The 20,486-nt window shown below is 35.1% G+C and overlaps 1 protein-coding gene across 2 annotated transcripts in view; it reads right to left on the reverse strand.

The window, feature by feature from the left end:
* Positions 1–236: 236 nt before the first annotated feature.
* The window catches only part of LOC136039742 (uncharacterized), a 104,437-nt gene continuing 84,187 nt past the window's right edge, over positions 237–20,486 (reverse strand). For both annotated transcript variants that reach the window (XM_065723582.1, XM_065723583.1), the window contains 4 exons: positions 19,094–19,221; positions 10,408–10,563; positions 3,990–4,194; positions 237–836 (listed from right to left, as the gene is read on the reverse strand). In XM_065723582.1, coding sequence (XP_065579654.1) covers positions 358–836; positions 3,990–4,194; positions 10,408–10,563; positions 19,094–19,221 — 968 coding nt within the window. In that variant the 3' untranslated portion in view covers positions 237–357. The remainder of the gene's footprint in view (positions 837–3,989; positions 4,195–10,407; positions 10,564–19,093; positions 19,222–20,486) is intronic.

Here is a 20,486-nt window from a genome sequence, read left to right on the forward strand (position 1 = left end):
TCAATTTATTGGACAATTCCTTGCACCTATATCAAACTATTTACCCGTACAAAGTTTTGCAGAAAGGTAACTATGATTTATCAATTTTTTCCTCGTTCTGAACGAAATCATACTTTTCTTATTTCTCACCCAAACACTTTGAGAGCACATGTCTGATATATATATATATATATATATATATATATATATATATATATATATATATATATATATATATATATATATATGAATGGAATTTTCACTGAAACTAATATTATACTATTTTTTCATTCTGAAAAATTGTAGGATCACACATGAAAAAACAAATTGCTTAGGCACTTGTGATTATATAAATTCAAGTGAAAAACCTGTAAATTCTTATACTTGAGCTGTCATGTCTGCATGGCGCTCGGACAGTTGGTTTAAATTTACGTTGGTGATGTAGCCACCATTATTCATTTTTTTGTGTGTTGGCGCGACTCCACTCCTTCTTTTAATCTGTCTTAGTGTTTTTGTGTCATCTTTCTCATAGAATTCTTCCCTTGCATTGTCTTCACCTGGTCCGTATAGTGTACGTATTTCCTCGTGTACTCTTTGCTTTTTCTCTCTGATCGTTTTAGATAGAACGTCCAGCAGTTCAATCTCGTTATATATTTCAGTTATTTTGCTTTGGCTTTGTTGGGATGAAATGTGATTGCATGGGGTTTGTTCAATCACTTTTTGCGTACGGCGGCACGCGCAGTAGAGAACAATGACTACTATTACGACTAAGAGGGATGACCCAAGAGCTGTTGCAAGTATGACGAAGGTTAAACAGTGCTGCTCTAAGGAGTCAACCTTAGTAGTTCCAAATGCATCTAAAAACGTAAAACATAATCATTAAATTCGCACGTACAATGCACAGCTATATATGTAAAACTTGAAAGCCACTTATAAACTTATCAATATGCAAAAATCATGCAGAGTTTTAAGAAAAAAGAAAAGAGGTTTTATAATAAAATAAATAAACACTTTAAGAACAAACCTGGAGTTTATAAACTTGTTTGGGTAGGCATCACCCTTTACAAAACACTGCATATACAATCACTACGAGCCATTCTTATCCCCCTCCCCCAAAATATTACCCATAATAAAGTTAATAAATGAAATTAAAACCTGAATGTTCTGGCTTTCCTCTGTAGGATATTCTAGACACTCATTCGGGTAAATACTCTTCCCTTCTCTATATGCCGGTACGGTTCCGTAGATGAGGAGGATATAAATGAAGCTCCAGCAAATGGGAAATTAAATGATGGTTAAGCCATTGATGTTATTATTTGCAATGATCATATATCATGTTGATTTTAGATGATTAAAGATATAGGTTGATAATTGCACCCTATTTTTTCTATCAAAGTTTGGAAAGCAAATTTTTACTTCGTTTAATCTAGCTTCCTGAAATATTTCATATTTAGGCTTTTGAAGGAACAATGAAACCATTACCTTTGGTTTTCATCCCCCCCCCTTCTACTAAAAAACACGAAATAACAATTTCTATCTACAACATATTTTTTTTACAGTGATCAATAAATTCTTTTGTCACTTAAGAAAATTTCATACCTTTGACATTGAAAACAAGTCTTTGAAAATATTTTTGGAGTTTATTTTTTACATTGTATGCTGCCTGAGAAATGTCTTTTTAGCATATACTCCCCATAAATTACAGTCGATTGATTATTTCGTTCATTTGATTCAGTTACATTTCGAGGGATGGAGTTGTCTCCACCCCTCCACCTCTGTCTGTCTCCACACCTGGGTGTAATCTTCTCCACTTTCTTTAGTATTGTTTTAATTATGTTTGGAACTTTGGCTCGATGCAATTAGAAGCCATTGGGATATCTAGGGAAAAGAGGCTTTTCCGTATCCTCCGATCTATTTTGTCACTTAAATAGAAGGCAAGAACTTTGAATTTTCAATCAAATAAGCCCTTCTCCAGCTTTTCACAAGCACTCGTTCTACATAAAGTAAGAAGAAAGAAAAAGAGTGCAAAATTGGGAGGCATATCATTTTTTAGTTGATCAATAATAGTACATAGACTATGGATGCCATTAGACCCAATTAAATATAAAAAAAACAAGTTTTTTAAACTGCAAGTAAAGAGCGACATTAAAACTTAAAACGAACAGAAATTATTCCGTATATAAAAGGGGTTGATCCCTCATCAACGCATGGCTCTTTACGCTAAAGTTTGACTCTTTCTCTCAACTCTACTTTTTAAAACAATAAAAAATTTTAGCGTAAAGAGTGAGGCGTTGAGGAGGGGTCAACCCCTCCTCATCCGGTGACTTTGTGGGAAACATGTGCGTGGGAGGGGGACTAGGTGCCCTCAATTTTTTTGGTCACTTAAAAAGGGGACTAGAACTTTCAATTTCCGTCAGAATGAGCCCTCTTGCGACATTCTAGGACAACTGGGTCGATACGATCACCCCTGGAAAAAAAAACAAATAAACACGCATCCGTCATTTGCCTTCTGGCAAAAAATACAAAATTCCACATTTTTGTTGATAAAAGCTTGAAATTTCCACAGTAGGGTTCTCTGATATGCTGAATCTGATGGTGTGATTTTCGTTAATATTATATGACTTTTAGGGGATGTTTCCCCCCTATTTTCTAAAATAAGACAAATATTCTCAGGCTCGTAACTTTTGATGGGTAAGACTAAAATTGATGAAACTTATATATTTAAAATCAGCATTAAAATGCGATTATTTTGATGTCACTATTGTTATTAAAACTCCGTTTTTTAGAGTTTCGGTTACTATTGAGCCGGGTCGCTCCTTACTACAGTTCGTTACCACAAAATGTTTGAAAGTGATTTTCTGATCTTTTCTGTACTGTTTTCATTTTTGTGTGTTTGAAAGAGATAGGAGAAACGGCGAAGCTACGGAAAAGCCTCTTTTATTTCCAAATTTGAAGATATTCTCCCATTGCTGTCAAATGTTTTACAGCTTTTAGAGATTTATAGGAAGGGTGGCTGTCCCTAAACCGTTCGTCTTCTTTACAAATCTGAAAGCATTTTATCAAACCAGGAATAAATGTATAGCTTTCTGTCGAACCAAAAACAAAGATACTTCAAAATGTGTCAAGTAACATATACTCAAATATCATGCAGCGATAAAAAGCTAACAACCTCCAATTAATATTCAATACAGATTCGGTGAAGTATGTTGGACAAAAAATCACGACAATGTAATAAAGGTTTTGCCGCTTAAATTTCAGATGTAATCTCTAAAGAAGATTTGAATTTTAGAAGTGAATAATCTGCTTGCAAGGTAGGTTGTCCGTTATCGACGCTTTCACTGACATCTGAGGATGAGATCATATAATTTACGGAAAAAAAGGTTATCAACCAATAGTGTTGGTATTTTCTTTGAACTTTTTTTAAATAAAAAGATTCCACCCCCCCCCCGGATTTTGCAAAATACACTTCCTTGTATCTTCATTGAAAATTTTTTAGTAAATCCTTCCATTTTCGTGGATTGGTACCCTCTTGTTCTTAGCAGACTTAGCCCGAGAAAGTTTCTCACACCTTAAGTCTTTGTGGTCTGGTCAGGTTACCGAGTTAACCAAAAAAAGGGTATCAACCAATCTAGTTCATATTTTCATTGCCATTTTTTAAAGAACAAGATTACCTCCTCCCCCAGATTTTGCAAAATGCACTTCCTCGTATATTCATTGAAAAAAAAATTAAAGAAATTGTTCCATTCTCGTGGACTGGTACCCCCTCGCTCTCAGCATACTTACCCTGAGACACCCGTAAGTCTTTGTGGCCTGGTCACCAAATTGACAATTTAGGAGAGAAGAAATAATATTTTTCCTGTGAGAACTTTACTTTCAAATTCACTTGGATCGCATTTCTAGAGAAATCAGTTTTTACGGAGAGCATTGCTTGTCTTTACCCCTTAGCCTCTCCCATTGTGATACCCATCCTCTCAGAAGAATAATAGAATTCAAAAAGCCGATATACTTACTTGGTGGCATGACAACTTTAACTGCCATGTCTGTTTCCCATCCTTTGAGAGCTTCGGGTGTCACCTCCTGTTCTGTTCCATTGCTGTGAAAAATCCTATGAACCTCAATCTCCCTTATTTTGCCAATTTTTTCTGGAGTAAAGTTGTCATCAACGTTACGTTTCCGGCGTCCATAGCCTTGCTGGCGGTCGTCAGAGCATAGAGACTGAAAATAATTATTTCCTCAGTTCATTTAGAGTTATTACTATATTTAGGACGAGTTTTATTTCTACAACTGAAAAATAATACAACATATATCAGTAACAATAAGCCTACATCTCCAGAAGAAAAATCAACTTCCATACCATCTCCCTCGTAAGGCTGCGTGGCCCGGGGAAAAAACAGGAGAAAAAAAGTAATATACTAAATCTAACAATATGATAAAAATGAATAAAATATGAAACCTAATCACCCACCAAAAGGATTTCCAAAAATACAGGCACGGCAGGATATTATCACTTTAATTCACTAGCTCAAATAAAGACCCAAGCCAATACAGAAACATCAACTCCAGGGGACAGAACAAAACTCAATTATTAGTCAAAAGTTCTCTAGCCTTCTTTTTAAAGATACGAGACGAGCAAGCAGCAGTTCTGCGAAGACTCTGGGAGCCTATTCACATCATTTTATCATTTATCAGGGGGTTAAAGTCAGACCTCACTAATAAAGCTTGAAAAATATCCAAAATGCTGGAAGTGCAAAAAAGATAAGCTGACTGATCAGAAATAAAACATATATTATGACATCAGGTAGGAGGAAGGGAGCCATGCAAATGTCGAAAAGTGAAAGAAGCACGCGATAGAAAATAAAGAGGATTCAAATCAAGAAAAGGGTTTAAATGAAGAACAGTTAGTTTCCTGAATTTTTGCTTTCTTATTATTGCTTTATCTTGCGTTCTTGCTTCATCATTAAGCTTTGAAAGTGGCGATGTGATGGATAGTGGTGATGGATAGGTAGACATCCAAATAATAGGACAATATATAAAATAAGACTGAACTTGGCTGCAGAAAAATTTCTAAGAATTGACCCTACTACTACTACTACTACTAATAACTCACTGCAGCACCAAGCCGCCTGAGGCCAACACAGCTACGCACGCTCCTCCTCCAACCTAATCTATTTAAAGCCTCCCTCTTTACACCCTCCCAGGAAGTTCCCATTTCCTTTAAATCCTTATTTATGACATCCTCCCAACCCAGACAAGGACGACCTGCTTTCCGTGTAGCCCCAGACGGTTGGCCAAAAAGGACAATCTTCGGTAATCTGTCATCCTTCATCCGTAGAACGTGGCCTAGCCATCTCAACCTTTCTTTCATTATAGCCCCAGAAAGCGGGATTGAACCACACTTTTCGTACAACCTACTGTTTGAAATACGGTCAGTCAGCCGGGTACCCAGAACAATCCGTAGGCAATTTCTCTGGAAAACATCTAGTAAATTTTCATCTGCTTTTCGGAGTGTCCATGCTTCAGAGCCATATTTGACCACTGTCATCACTGTAGCTTCCAATATTCTAATCTTGGTTTGTAGGCTTATCTTTCTATTCTTCCAAACTCTGGAAATATATATTTTAGCTTTCTAAGGATCCCGAGACTCCTGGAGACTTTCACCTTGATCGGGCAAGGGCAATGACTAGTAGTATATTTTTTATCTCTTTAATGTGGAATTTTTTTATTATTAAATAAAAACACTAGATTCCAATTTTGTTGATAATTCGAATTAGCTTTGGAAAAGATTTATATTTTATTGTACAAGTGGTAGAAAACACCACTCTGCCGTGGTACGATCTTTCTTGCTACTTAAAAAGATTATTATCTGCTATGGTGTTATTTAAAATCTTCGGAATCATATTTCCTAGTTTTCTTTCATCGTCCTTTATATTGTAGAGAGTGTCTGGAGATGAGGTTCGAATATAAGGTAAGTATTCCTTTGATGTCTTTTTATTCTTCGGGATAAGAGAGTTGGAACGATAGTTGGTAGATTTCTTATTTGAGCTAAAAGGCTTGGCTTCTTTTAATAGGTAATTTAATTTTTTGGGTTTATTGCTTTACAGTGCAGTCATTTGTTCCTGTCTAATATTAAATAAAAAAAAAACGAGTTTTTTTAACTGAAAGTAAGGAGCGACATTAAAACTTAAAACGCACAGAAATTACTTCGTATATGAAAGAGGCTGCTTCCTCATCAACGCCCCGCTCTTTACGCTAAAGTTTGACTCTTTCTCTCAATTCTTCTTTTTAAAACAGTAAAAAACTTTAGCGTAAAGAGCGGGGCGTTGATGAGGAAGCAGCCTCTTTCATATACGAAGTAATTTCTGTGCGTTTTAAGTTTTAATGTCGCTCCTTACTTTCAGTTAAAAAAACTCGTTTTTTTATTTAATTTCTGAACGTTTTTGAATCAATGCATGTTTTGATTTTGGCTCTCCGCAGAGGAATAATTAAAACGAAATTTGTATATTTTTTTTGGGGGGGGGGGCTAAATGGCTTTCTCATAATTTTGATCGAATGATTTTGAGAAAAAAAGAGCGGGGGCGAAGCCTAGTTGCCGTCCGATTTTTTGGTTAATTAAAAAGGCAACTAGAACTTTTAATTTTTTACGAATCTTTTTATTGGTAAAAGATTTACGTAACTTATAAATTAGCTTACGTAAAGAACTTTTGTATTCTCATGTTTTTATTACATATATGAGGGGATTCGCCCCATCGTCAGTACCTCGCTCTTTACACTAAAGCTTAAATTTTATCCCAATTCATTAAGAATGACCCCTGAATCACAAAAGCCGTAGAATAAATAGTTGAAATTACTAAAACTACTTTAGCGTAAAGAGCTAGGTATCATAAGGAGGTGAGCCCCTTATATGGGTAATAATTTCAGTTTGTTTTAAGTTTTATTGCTGTTCCTTACTTCCAGCTGAAAAAGCTTTTTCACATTTATTTTTTAATTTTTTTTTTTAAATAATGCTAGTAAATCCTGCTCTCCCTTCATGGAAGTTTTCTTCTCCCATGACAAATTCTCGATGGAAAGTTCCCCCAGCATATCTCCCTCTTCTCAACCCCTCCCCCCAACCAAAAAAATCCTCCTGAAAACGCCTGTATACTTCCCAATAACCATTACTATATGTAAGCACAGGTCAAAGTTTGTAACTTGTTGCCCCTCCCACGGGGACTGTGGGGGAGTAAGTCGTCCCTAAAGACATAGTTATAAGGTTTTTCGACTACGCTGAATAAAATGGCTATCTCAGAATTTTGATCCGTTGACTTTGGGAAAATAATTAGCGTGGGAGGGGGCCTAGGTGCCCTCCAAATTTTTGGTCACTTAAAAAGGGCACTAGAACTTTTCATTTCCGTTAGAATGAGCCCTCTTGCAACATTCTAGGACAACTGGGTCGATACGATCACCCCTGGGGAAAACAAAAAAACAAAAAAACAAATAAACACGCATCCGTGATCTGCCTTCTGGCAAAAAATGCAAAATTCCACATTTTTGTAGATAGGAGCTCGAAACTTCTACAATAGGGTTCTCTGATACGCTGAATCTGATGGTGTGATTTTCGTTAAGATTCTATGACTTTTAGGGGGTGTTTCCCCCTATTTTCTAAAATAACGCAAATTTTCTCAGGCTCGTAACTTTTGATGGGTAAGACTAAACTTGATGAAACTTATATATTTAAAACCAGCATTAAAATGCAATTCTTTTGATATAGCTATTGGTATCAAAATTCCATTTTTTAGAGTTTTGGTTACTATTGAGCCGGGTCGCTCCTTACTACAGTTCGTTACCACGAACTGTTTGATCCTTTTCACATAGTAATCTATGTTTGTCTGCGTCATTGTTGCCTTTATATTTTCTTACTTTTTCTTCTGTTATTGCTTGCACGAAAAATCTGCTATTTGTTTAATCAAGAATTATATTATTTGTTCATATATCTTTTTCCTAGGGATACTTTTCAGGTGAAGTATATTTTTTCATGATATCAGTTCTGAAACAATTTTTGATCCAGTATAAGATAAAGCAAAAAACGTACGTTGACATTTTTTAAATCCAAGATTAGAAAGTAATTCCTGGCACAAGGTGCAGTTTTGTTAAAAACTTAAACTTAAGGTAATTTTTTAAAGGATTTTTATCCTTATTTTAAATTCTGAAAGGATTTTTTATCCAGTATAAGAAAAAACAAAAAACGTACGTTGAAATGTTTTAAATCCAAAATTAGAAAGTAATTCCTGGCACAAGGTGCAGTTTTGTTAAAAACTTAAACTTAAGCTAAATTTTTCCAAAATAGTATCTAGTGTAGCAATACTCTTCCAAATCCATTGGTTGTCAGAAATGAATTAGCAAAATAAAACTTGCGTATATGATTTGATTTTGATATGATAAGGGGGTCTCTTCAAGAAAATACACAACAAAATAAATAAAAAACAACACTAAAAAAGCCATACAACAGAAAATTAAACCTCCGTAAGCTTTCATTTGTTTGGAGTAACCCTTTAAACATAGCAATACAATTTAAAAATTCGACAATTTATTTCCATTGAATATTTTTTCTTGGTGAGAACTTAAGAGCGAAAGAAATTCAATTTAACTTCTCTTCAAAAATCATACAACTGGAGACAAACTGTTTTAAGATCCTTACAGAAATCAGACACATTCGCGAATTCCGAATTTTCAAAAATTCAGGCAAACTATTCCATATATTAATATGTTACGTAACACAATATGTTATAACACATTATGTAACACATTACGTAACACAAATATGTTACGTAATGAAAATATAGATCTAGTTCTAACGACTGGAGGTTTCCTCACTTTATTGCACATCGTGCAGGATCATTGTGTATTTCATCACCAGAAGTAAATAAATTTAGGAAACACTTAACAACTAATTTGGAATAAAACTTAAACATGAATTATGCATAATAAAGATTTTCCTAGACCTGACAGGGGTTTAATATTTAATTGTACATATAGAGATCTAACTGATATGTATTTGCTATTTCCGGCCATCACTAGGAGCGCCATGTTCTGCATCACACGTAGTTACTTCAAGTGGACTGAAAACGTACTAGGCCATATACTCACACGATAAACTAAATATGGGAGGACTAAAGAAAAATAAATTAATCTCATCACATAATTCGGGAATTTGTTCTTTAACTTTCTTATCATTCCAACATTTCTTGCAATTTTACTACTAATAAAAGATATACTATTTTTAATACTAAAGCACTCATCAATAATAACACCAAGGTATCCGATTTTATTGGCGCGCTTGACTACATAAATTACCTATTTGTGTAATAGTGATCCAAAGGTAATAATTAGAAGACTTGCCATACATAAGGAACCCTGATTTACTATGATTTGACATGTTTATTTACCCTCATCCACTTGCATTGTATATACCAATGCATTCTATGCATTGTATACCCATTTTCACTATTTCTATTAAATGAGCTGATGTCTTTGCTGCTACAGTAAAATGGGTATCATCAGCCAGACTGGGAAGGATAACCTTAGAATTAGTATATAAACTTTGAGAACTATTAACTAAAGTCATTACAGAAAAGCTCAAGTCATTAATATATATTAAAAGGGGATCTTAAACAGAACCTTGGGGCACACCAAATTCAGCTACCCTTTCACTCAACGTAGCTCCAGATATTTCTACATACTGTGTCATACCACCCAAAAAGGATTCAGGTAGCTTCTGTGCGTTATCTCTTATACCACAACTTTCTAGCTTCCCCAATAGAATTACATGGTCAACAGTGTTGAACGCTTTTATAATGTCTAAGAAAATAGACACCACTTTAAAAACCTGCAGACCCTCTAGAGCATCATTTACAAAAGTAGTTAACACTAATATAAACATAATCAGTGGTGTCGCTTCGGGGGTGGGGGGCAAGAGGGATAGTTGTCCTCCCCCAATGATTTGCAAAAAACTATTATACAGACCATGACCCTTGAATATCCAGATGTAGAGCCCTATTGCCCCCCCCCCAAAAAAAAAGGCTGGAGCTACGCATCTGAACAAAATCTTCATAAAAAACCCTCCTGGTGGGTCATGAGTTTTGTTAAATATTATTTTTTAAATATTTATATTATAAGATTTGTTAAATATTTGTTAAAGATTTGGTGACCAGCTTAAATTGCAAACACTAACGTTCAATTTCTTTTAGGAAGGGGGCTGGCTAATACTAAACACAAATTTTCGGCTTAAAATTTGAATTAAAAGTGCCCAGAAATCATTCAAAACTGTAGATTTTTCTTAGGGAAGGGACGAAGCTCCAAGCCCCCACTACACACGTCCTTAGCCAGTTCCCAGTCTTAAAGTTTGCTGCACTTTTTGGTAATAAGGATAAAAATATATAGTGTTTCACTTACAGGAGCACAATCAATACTCTCTACGCAGCCGATGACACGAGCAGACACAAGTATGCTATCACCATCCTCCATATCTTGGAAAAGGAAAACTCTGAAGTTGAAGTTTTGCAAGAGGTTGTTACGACTATCACGCTGAGGATGGTTTGGTGCAATCATCTAAAAAAGGATTAAATCTTTTTCTTAGTTATGTTAGATGTTTTTTAATCTTTCAGAAAACTCAGATATAGAGACGTTTTTTAGATTCTTAGAAATCTCAGATATGATGAGCATTTGAAAGCAAGAAATTAGCTATCTTTTGTCAAGATATAGCAGCAATTCAAAAAAAATCTTTCGAAACAGGCTTGTGTGGACTGTCAATAGCAACTTTAAATTTTACGTAGTGGGGGAGGGGGGCATGGTCAGAATGTCTTTACTTGCAGACTTCTCTGGAATAAAAGTCTTGTACTCGCCATATTGAATTAATCGACTCTGTTTAGAGTGTACGTTTTAAAATAGTTTATTGTATTACAAAAAAATTTATATCTTAGTCCTCAAGAAAATAGAAAAATAAATTCAAAAATTAAAGTAGTTCTAGTAATTCCACAGTTTTCTATCGGAAGAAAAAAACAAATACATACACAGACATTTACAATAAAATTGGAATAAATCTTCAAAGGGTAAAAAAAGATAGATGATAAGCAATTAAAAATATGAAAATTTTGGACTACATATAGGAATTAAAAAAAAAAATTAGCAAATGTTTCCACTTTCCTTTGCATAAAATTTAGAGGCTACCATGGAATACTTTGAGTGCCTGCAGGATAGATATGGAGTACCTACATAAGCCGCAGTTGTGGTGCAACACATACGACTATTTTCCAAGTGAAGAAATCATGTTTAGTTTACTGTGTATTTTGAGAACAGTAAAATACGTTTTTCATGTTTACAAAGGAATAATTATTCATTTATCGCGATGATAAACCATTCATAAGAGGGTGGAATTACAAAGGTGAAGACGTAATTTAACAAAAATGAAACAAAACCTTAAAACTTATATATCCCTGAGTTCATCTATAGGCTATGGCATATATCTATAGGCATATATAGGCTATAGAGGTTCTATAAGCTATGATATTTGGACGACAGCACCCTAGCAGAAGAGCTTAAAGCCCAGCCGCCAGTCTCTACCATATTAAATTAAGACCTGATAAGCCCTTCAGGTAGATATGGGTGACGAAAATTCCACCTTTCTCTAAAGAAAATTAAATTCAAACACATTCACTTATGACCAGAGCTTAGGCAGATAATTAGACTGATAGAGAGAGATTTTGAAGCCCCTTCCCCTGCTTTTATAGATCAGATCGTGTCAAAACGTGAGAAAAGCAAATTTTTGTGATTCCCTTACTGCCTACCGGGTACGGTTTTGATTAAATTTTCCTTATTCTGCAGCTATGCTGATCACATGGTTTCAGAGACCCCCCTTCCTTTTTACCAATAGAAATAGGATTACTCCTAGACTCTCAAAAATAAATAACCAGCTTAGCTGCAAATCCTTACCATATTTGTATAAGATCTGATGATCCCTTCAGTTGAATGTGGGTGATAAAGATTCCCCCCTTCTCTAAAAAAAGTGAGTTCTAGCAGCACTTTTAGTAAGAACTTTGACAGATAGTCAGGCTAATAAATAAAGATTTTCAAGCCCTTACCCTCCCTGCATAGTTCAGATCATGTGCAAAGTCGAGAAAAACGAATCTTGGTGACTATTTCTTACTTCATACCTAGCAATCGTTTAGATTCAATTTCCCTTTTCTGCGGATGGTGTGATCACATGAGTTTTAGACCCCGTCTTCCTCCTCACCCACAATGATAGGATTAGTCCTGGGCTCCCTAAAGAATAACTAGGAGAATAGCTGTGAATTTAAATATAGTTGGTTTATATCTGACGACTCCTTTTGCTATAAATCGTGAAGAAGAAGATTCATCGACCTTCCCCCCATAAGTAATGCTGGTCATTAATTCCCAAAAGGCCCGGTTACTTTTCTTACTGTTATCCTTCATTGGGTATTATCTATTTCCAATAGCTTCTTCTGATAGGTGTCCTAATGGCACAAATTTAGAGAACTTCATTCACTGCCAATATTTGATAGTGTCCCAGGCCAGCCTTACTTTCTTTCAAATCTTGTTGATACCTGGAAACCTTTTCTGGTACAGGATTTTAAGCAAGCATCTAGTCACCCGCCTTTCTTTTTCCGAAAGAGGTAGGATTGGAGCCGGATCAAGAAATCCCGCAAATAGAACTCCAGCTTGTGCTTTCTACTAAATTTTATTTAAGTCAAAATTTTCTATCAAAAATTAATTATTGTTTCAATGGATTCCAAGACAACAAAAACTTGAATTCTTCCTCCCCTTGACTGGAATATCATTAAAAAAAAAGATTAGAATTGAGAATTGCTACATCTACTCTTGCAGAATTATATCCAAGAAACTTGAAGAAGGGGAAAAATTTTGGCTTTAGGTTCCCAAAGACTTTTTATGAAGACATAATAGGCAAATTATGGGAAAAATTCTGAACTATCTGATTAACTCTAAAATTCTTAACTTTGTTGCGGTAGGGTTCCAACCTGAGCTCTTATAAACTTTCCTGAAGATTGAAATCAAATTATTTACTCTTCGAAAAAATATAAGAGTCCAAGGATTTATACAAAATCACAGCATTTTGTGGGTGGCTTCTCTAATATGTCTAGGAGCCAGAAGTCCAGAGTCTATAAGTCTATAAGTTGAAGTCACGGATATATGCAACAAATGTTGTATAATCCCTTAAGAAAACTAACCGGAAATATAACAATTCCAATATCATGTTTTTACAAGTGACACACTCCATAAAAATGGAATGAGAAAATGTCAATGCTCATGTTTGATTTTTTTTTTCTATTCAAGAAGCGACACTCAATTTTGGTTGGATGATTGATTTCTTTTTCTGAAAGGTTGATAAAGATGGTGACAATGATTCAAACACTAGACAGCTGAATCAGAACGACTGAATACCTTATGGTAAAAAAAGTAGCAGGATGGTTTTGCATAACTAGCAACACCGAAAGAAAACATATCACTTACGAACTGTCTTGGAGATATAATTATTTAGAAGCAACAAGCAGGATTGTCAAATGACAATATAACTGCAAACTGGATTGGCAAAAGTAATATAAGAGGAAGGAAGGGGGCATTCGCCATAACTATCACTATTTTTCACATTCCCTCCCCTTTAGATTTAGGAAAATGCCTTTTTTTATGTCTTCGCCAAAAAAGTCCTTTTTAGTGTGTTCAATAAATTAACTCCCCTCCCAAGATTTGCAAAATTCGTTGCTTCCCCCTTTGATTCTAAAATATAAATCCCCCAAGCAACATTTTCGCTAATCGGCACCACTGGTAATGGGCCAACAAATCCTTCCTTATCTGAGGGGATCAAAGGCCGATCTAGAAGGGGGAATGTGACATGGGTATCAATAATTTACCAAATTTGCAAGGCTATTTGAAAAAATAATAAGAATAAAAAACAGAAAAAAACAAATTCCGGATGAGAGCACCAGAAAAAATTATCTATAACATTGCTCACAAAAGAAGTCTCATAGATTACCAAGTAAACAAGCAGGGGCTTATGTCAAAATGAGCCAAAATTTTTGTGAATCCGAAAAAAATAACAATTATATAGAAAATATAAGAAATCTTAAAATAAATTGTAAGACCTATGTAACTTAGGAGGAGACAGGGACTGGTCAGCCCTATTGCATACGTGTTTGCACAACATCCTACGTGGTTTGACAGCTACCATTTTTAACCAAGGTTCTTAAATATGCTTTATCTACGATTAAAGTAAGACCGATTTAAGGCACGTTCCATACGTCAACAAGGATTTAAAATATTCTCATTCATTAAGGATTGATATGTGTCTTTAGTACCTAGCTAACCACATGATGTTGAACATCGGGTAGCTGAAGCTAGTATTCTTCTAGAGTACATTTGCAATTAGTTAATTTCTAACCATTATAAGAGAGTTTGGCCAATTTTGTCTGCAGGATCAGATTTTTTTTTGGGGGGGCAAAGGAGTAAGGGTATTGAGTCTGTCTTTGGGGCAACAATTTTTACCTAGTCCTAAAAAAATTAACGCTACGGTTTTACCCTTTTTATGCCTGTTGTTCGGCTAGGTCTTTGACAAGTAATTGAATGGTTACAAATGCTGGTGTGAACGGGTGTACTTTTCCCTTGTTATGCCTGTTGTTCAACTAGGTCTTTGACAAGTAATGGAATGGTTACGAATGCTGGTAACGGGTAATATGAAATTGACACTTTTATTTAATTCACAGGTAAATAACATTTAGTGAAAGTTAGTTCCAGATTAAGCTAAGTTCATGCTTTCAATTTCTTCGAGAAATTATGACGTTTGATATTGGAACTGGCAACATAAAACAGGAATTTCATACCATCATTCGAAGAAACGATTATACGTATAGCTTTAGATAATTTCGCTTGACCAAATCTAGACGAGATATTTCGTTTTTTTTATCCACCTGCAGAAATAGATGTGCTACTGGGCTTGCCAATTAGCATATTAATTTTAACCTTCCTTATAAAACAATTGAACTTCCTGTTAAAGGAGATTTGAAGTGGCTTTCTGGCTGGGGATCAGTTTTCTTGGAATCCTCTTCAATGTGGTAACTGCTCGCCAGATGAGGCTTTCTGATAAATTAAATGAAAAAATAAGCTATTTCTTCAAATGAAAGTAATTTCGTTCGTGATGAATTCTATTAAGTATTGTAATCGTAACTGTGTTAAATTGTAATTTTATTAAAATCCAATTCATGCTAAATTCCATTGCATAATTATTGCGAAGAGTGTATCCCTTATTCGGGGACCTAATTCCTGTTCGTAATTCCTGAAAATAAAATTACGCTAAGTTTTCCTGTGTCAATGAGCAGATTTGAAGTTAGGACACATTGCATATAAGAATTATTGGACACATTGCATATAAGAATTATTATTGATATTATATTTTTTGTGAAAACTTAATTTCACGGATTTTTTTGCCCCCATTAACAAAAATTTTATTCCTACTTTACCGATGATTTCTTTATTCCTACCTGTTTAATCTAAGGCTTTCAAATTCGAAGAAGCTTTCAATCCTTTTTTAAACTCGCGTTTTTTTACAGTCCAGCTTAATGTTCGTATAACAACGCTTAGAGAATAGTTATAATCCTTAGAAAAATGCGCCTCTTAAAATATATATTGGATGGGGGCGTGAAGGAATGGTGCTAAAATATCAACAATTGATTACGGGTCTCCATTTCCAATGTTTTGATATTTCTCTTAGCAGGCCTTTTATAGAGATTTCCCCTATGAATGCTGACTGACATGTGGACCAGAAGGAATTCGCCTTGGGAAACAAGAGAGACACTAAGTAATGTGCATAAGTGTGAAATTTAGAAACATCAAACAGTTCGAGGTAACGAACTGTAGTAAGGAGCGACAAGTCTCCATAGTAACCGAAACTCTAAGAAACGGAATTTTAATACCAATAGTTACATCAAAAGAATTGTATTTTAAATCTGAATTTAAATATATAAGTTTCATCAAGTTTAGTATTACCCATCAAAAGTTACGAGCCCGAGAAAATTTGCCTTGTTTTAGAAAATAGGAGGAAACACCCCTTAAAAGTCATAGAATCTTAACACAAATCACATCATCAGATTCAGCGTATTAAATAACCATACAATAGTAGTTTCAAGCTCCTTAGTTCTGTAGTTTCAAGTTCTTGTGCCCTTTTTAAGTGACCAAAAAATTGGAAGGCACCTAGGCCCCCTCCCACACTCATTTTTTCCCAAAGTCCCCGGATCAAAATTCTGAAACAGCCATTTTATTCATCATAGTGGAAAAGCCTAATAACTATGTCTTTAGGAACGACTTACAATCCCCCACTGTCCCCGTGGGAGGGGCTGCAAGTTAAAAACTTTACATATTGGGGCTGCAAGACCAATGTTTACATATTGTAATGGTTATTGGGAAGTGTACAGACGTTTTCAGGGGAATTTTTTTTGCTTGGGGCGAGGGGTTATGTGGGGGGAACTTTCCATAGAGGAATTTGCCAGGGGGGAAGAGAATTTCCATGAAGGGGGCGTAGGATTTTCTAGCATTAAAAAAAGAAAAATAAATATGAAAAAGTTTTCTCTACTGAAAGTAAGGAGCAGCATTAAAGCTTAAAACGAACATAAATTGTTACGCATATGAGGGGTTCACCTCCTCCTAATACCTAGCTCTTTACGGCAAAGTATTTTTAGTAATTTCAACTATTAATGCTACGGTCTTTGTGATTCAGGGGTCATTCTTAAGAAACTGGGACAAAATTTAAGCTTTAGTGTAAAGAGCGAGGTATTGACGAGGGAGAGAACCCCCTCATATACGTAGTAAAAACATACGAAATATAAAATTTCGTTACGTAAGTTAATTCGTAAGTTGCGTATATTTTTACTAATAAAAACGCTCGTAAGAAATTAAATGTTCTAGTTGCCTTTTTAGTAGCCAAAAAATTGGAATGTAACTAGGCCTCCTTTCCCACTATTTTTTTTTTCAAAATCTTCCGATCAAAGCTATGAGAAAGACATTTAGCCAAAATACAAATTAATATGCAAATTTCGTTTTAGTTATTTGTGTGCGGAGAGCCAAAATCAAAGCATGCATTAATTCAAAAACGTTCTAAAATTAAATAAAAAAATAAGTTTTTTTTAACTGAAAGTAAGGAGCGACATTAAAACTTAAAATGAACAGAAATCACTCCGTATATGAAAGGGGCTGTTCCCTCCTCAACACCCCACTCTTTACGCTAAAGTTTTTTACTGTTTTAAGAAGTAGAGTTGAGAAAAAGAGTCAAAACTTTAGCTTAAAGAGCGGGGTCTTGAGGAGGGAAAAGCCCCTTTCATATACGGAGTAATTTCTGTTCGTTTCAAGTTTTGATGTCGCTCTTTACTTTCAGTTAAAAAAACTTGTTTTTTATTTTATTTTATTTCCATTTAAAGCTCGGTGAAAGCAAAACTCCTGGTAACACTTTTTCACCCTCCATAAGTTTCGTGGTGGTGCTCATATGGCCCCCTCTGGTAGATATCCGAACGTAATCTTTCACTCTGCAAAGAGGAATATTGTCTGCAATAGGAGTGATACCATACCCTGCAGTACCTATATGACAGGCATTGTCCTAAATAAAGGGAGATTAGAGATTCATTTCTAAATCCCACGCCCACACCTTATTTTATATTTATCTGAAAGTTTACGGGAAGTTAGAAAATTTAGACATAAATGTCATTTTGAGGCCCAGACACGCTCCCAAAACCTATGCAAAGATTCAATGACCCTCCTCCATTATGGCTGATGCACAGTTAAGTACAACTTCACATTTCCAATGATGCTTCAAATGATTCAGGTTAGTTAAATGAAGCTTCGAAATAAATGAAGCTTCTGCATTAACTTTCTATTTTGTAGGGACTAAATGCATCTTTTTGGATCTTTTTGGATACTACTGTGCAGCATTGCAGTGTCTGAAACGGGAAAGAGTAATATATAGTTTTTTTTTAATAATTTCACATCGGTTGGTTATCTTAGAATATTTGATTCATAATTTTTTGGAACCTTTTGAGTAAATATTGTCATTTTGCACCACAAAATCGCAAAAACGCCACTTTGGCGAGGCACAATCTTGCTCGCGTCTTTAAAAAGCACTAAAACTTTTAATTTTAGCTCTAATGAGACTGCTCCCAATTATCTAGAACCATTGGTTCGACATTACCAACAGAGGAACAGGCATCAAACAAACAAACAAATGAAGAAGCATACTTGATTTTCTTCTCAAAAAAGAAAAATGTAAAATTTCACAGTTTCGTCGATAAGGGCTTGAAAACTCAACAACAGGTTTATGAAGTATATTTATATGGAATTGCATTAAAAAGCCGATTCTTTTCAAGCACATATTTCTATCAAAAATATTATTAGCGTGAGTTGCTCCCTAGTTAAAATTCGTTACTATTAGCTATTTATTGTTTCCTTGTAAAGGTAATTGCCTTGTGAAGGTAATAGGTACAAGAGAGGTTCATACAAGTTAATCTCGTCACCTCAAGTGTAGCAGGGACCATTTAAAAACATTCTAAGAGAAAAATTTAAGAAATACTTGCTGCATACGAATGTAGCTGCCTTGTGAAGACCTGTCTGCAGCAGTTTTAGGGGCTTAATTATCACTATCATTATCAGTTTTATCACTAGAAATTATTTTTTAAATATATTTTTTTATCACTAAAAAAAATTGTTTTTTTAAGTCATTTTTTTTTAGTGAAAAAATTATTTTTTTTATCACTAGAGATTATCACTAGACATTGACTCTCCTTTGCTACGATATGGCGGACACTCGAGAAGAATTATGAGTCTTGATCCAAGAAAGGAGGTCAAGCACATTCAATTATAGAACTGAAGGTGTGAAGTGAAAGTATGACAGTTTTGCAACTCATAAAACCTCATAAGAAACTCCTAAATCTTTTCTATCGTAGTAAATTATGCCCGAAACATTGTCTGAAAAAAAAAATTGTGGCGAATGACATGCAACCTTCAAAGCCTAAAAAAAGAGACAAGCCTTCTTCCAGGGAGTTTCCAGGAAATGAAATAAAAAGTTGTATACCTTAAAAGCAGCGTTTCTGCATCCGTCATTAAAGACGAGGTTTGCAACATCAGACGTTTGTGCAGTGACACTTTCATCACGACGGAGTCTTCGAACTGTAATATCCGTAAGTTTTGAGTAGTTCCAACCTGAAGAATAAATAAAACATTACAAGTTGGTTCATAGGTTAAATCTTAAATGATATCGGTAAAGGAGCTCAACACGACATTTGAAACGGATGCTGATTGGTGTGCTCAGGTGCTAACTTTATGGAAAACTTGAAATTTAGTGGGTTTGCCTTTTCAGTAATATTTTTCATACACGTTTTCAAAAGTCTTCCATCAAACAGTTCGTGGTAACGAACTGTAGTAAGGAGCGACCCGGCTCAATAGTAACCAAAACTCTAAAAAATGGAATTTTGGTACCAATAGCTACATCAAAAGAATCGAATTTTAATGCTGATTTTATGAATATAATTTTTATCAAGTTTAGTCTTACCCATCAAAAGTTACGAGCCTGCGAAAATTTGCGTTATTTTAGAAAATAGGGGAAAACACCCCCTAAAAGTCATAGAATCTTAACGAAAATCACACCATCAGATTCAGCGTATCAGACAACCCTACTGTAGAAGTTTCAAGCTCTTATCTACAAAAATGTGGCATTTTATATTTTTTGTCAGAAGGCAGATCACGGATGCGTGTTTATTTGTTTGTTTGTTTTTTTGTTTTGTTTTTCCCAGGGATGATTGTATCGACCCAGTTGTCCTAGAATGTTGCGAGAGGGCTCATTCTAACGGAAATGAAAAGTTCTAGTGCCCTTTTTAAGTGACCAAAAAAAATTGGAGGGCACCTAGGCCCCCTCCCACGCTAATTATTTTCACTAAGTCAACGGATCAAGATTCTGAGATAGCCATTTTATTCAGCGTAGTCGAAAAGCCTTATAACTATGTCTTTGGGGACGACTTACTCCCCCACAGTCCCCGTGGAGGGGTTACAAGTTCAGCACTGACCAGTGCTTACATATAGTAATGGTTATTGGGAAGTGTACAGGCGTTTTCAGGAGGATTTTTTGGTTGGAGGCAGGGGTTGAAAAGAGGGGGATAAGCTGGGGGAACTTTCCATCGAGTAATTTGTCATGGGGGAAGAAAATTTCCATAAAGAAAGCGCAGGATTTACTAGCATTACTTAAAAAAAACAATGAAAAAATAAATATGAAAAAATTTTTTTTTTAGCTGGAAGTAAGCAGCAGCATTAAAACTTAAAACGAACAGAAATTATTATCCATATGAGGGGCTCACTTCCTCCTAATACCTCGCTCTTAACGCTAAAGTATTTTTAGTAATTTCAACTATTTATTCTGCGGCTTTTGTGATTCAGGGGTCATTCTTAATGAATTGGGACAAAATTTAAGCTTT

This window comes from Artemia franciscana, chromosome 20, assembly GCF_032884065.1.
Source record: "Artemia franciscana chromosome 20, ASM3288406v1, whole genome shotgun sequence".
Lineage (NCBI taxonomy): Eukaryota > Metazoa > Arthropoda > Branchiopoda > Anostraca > Artemiidae > Artemia > Artemia franciscana.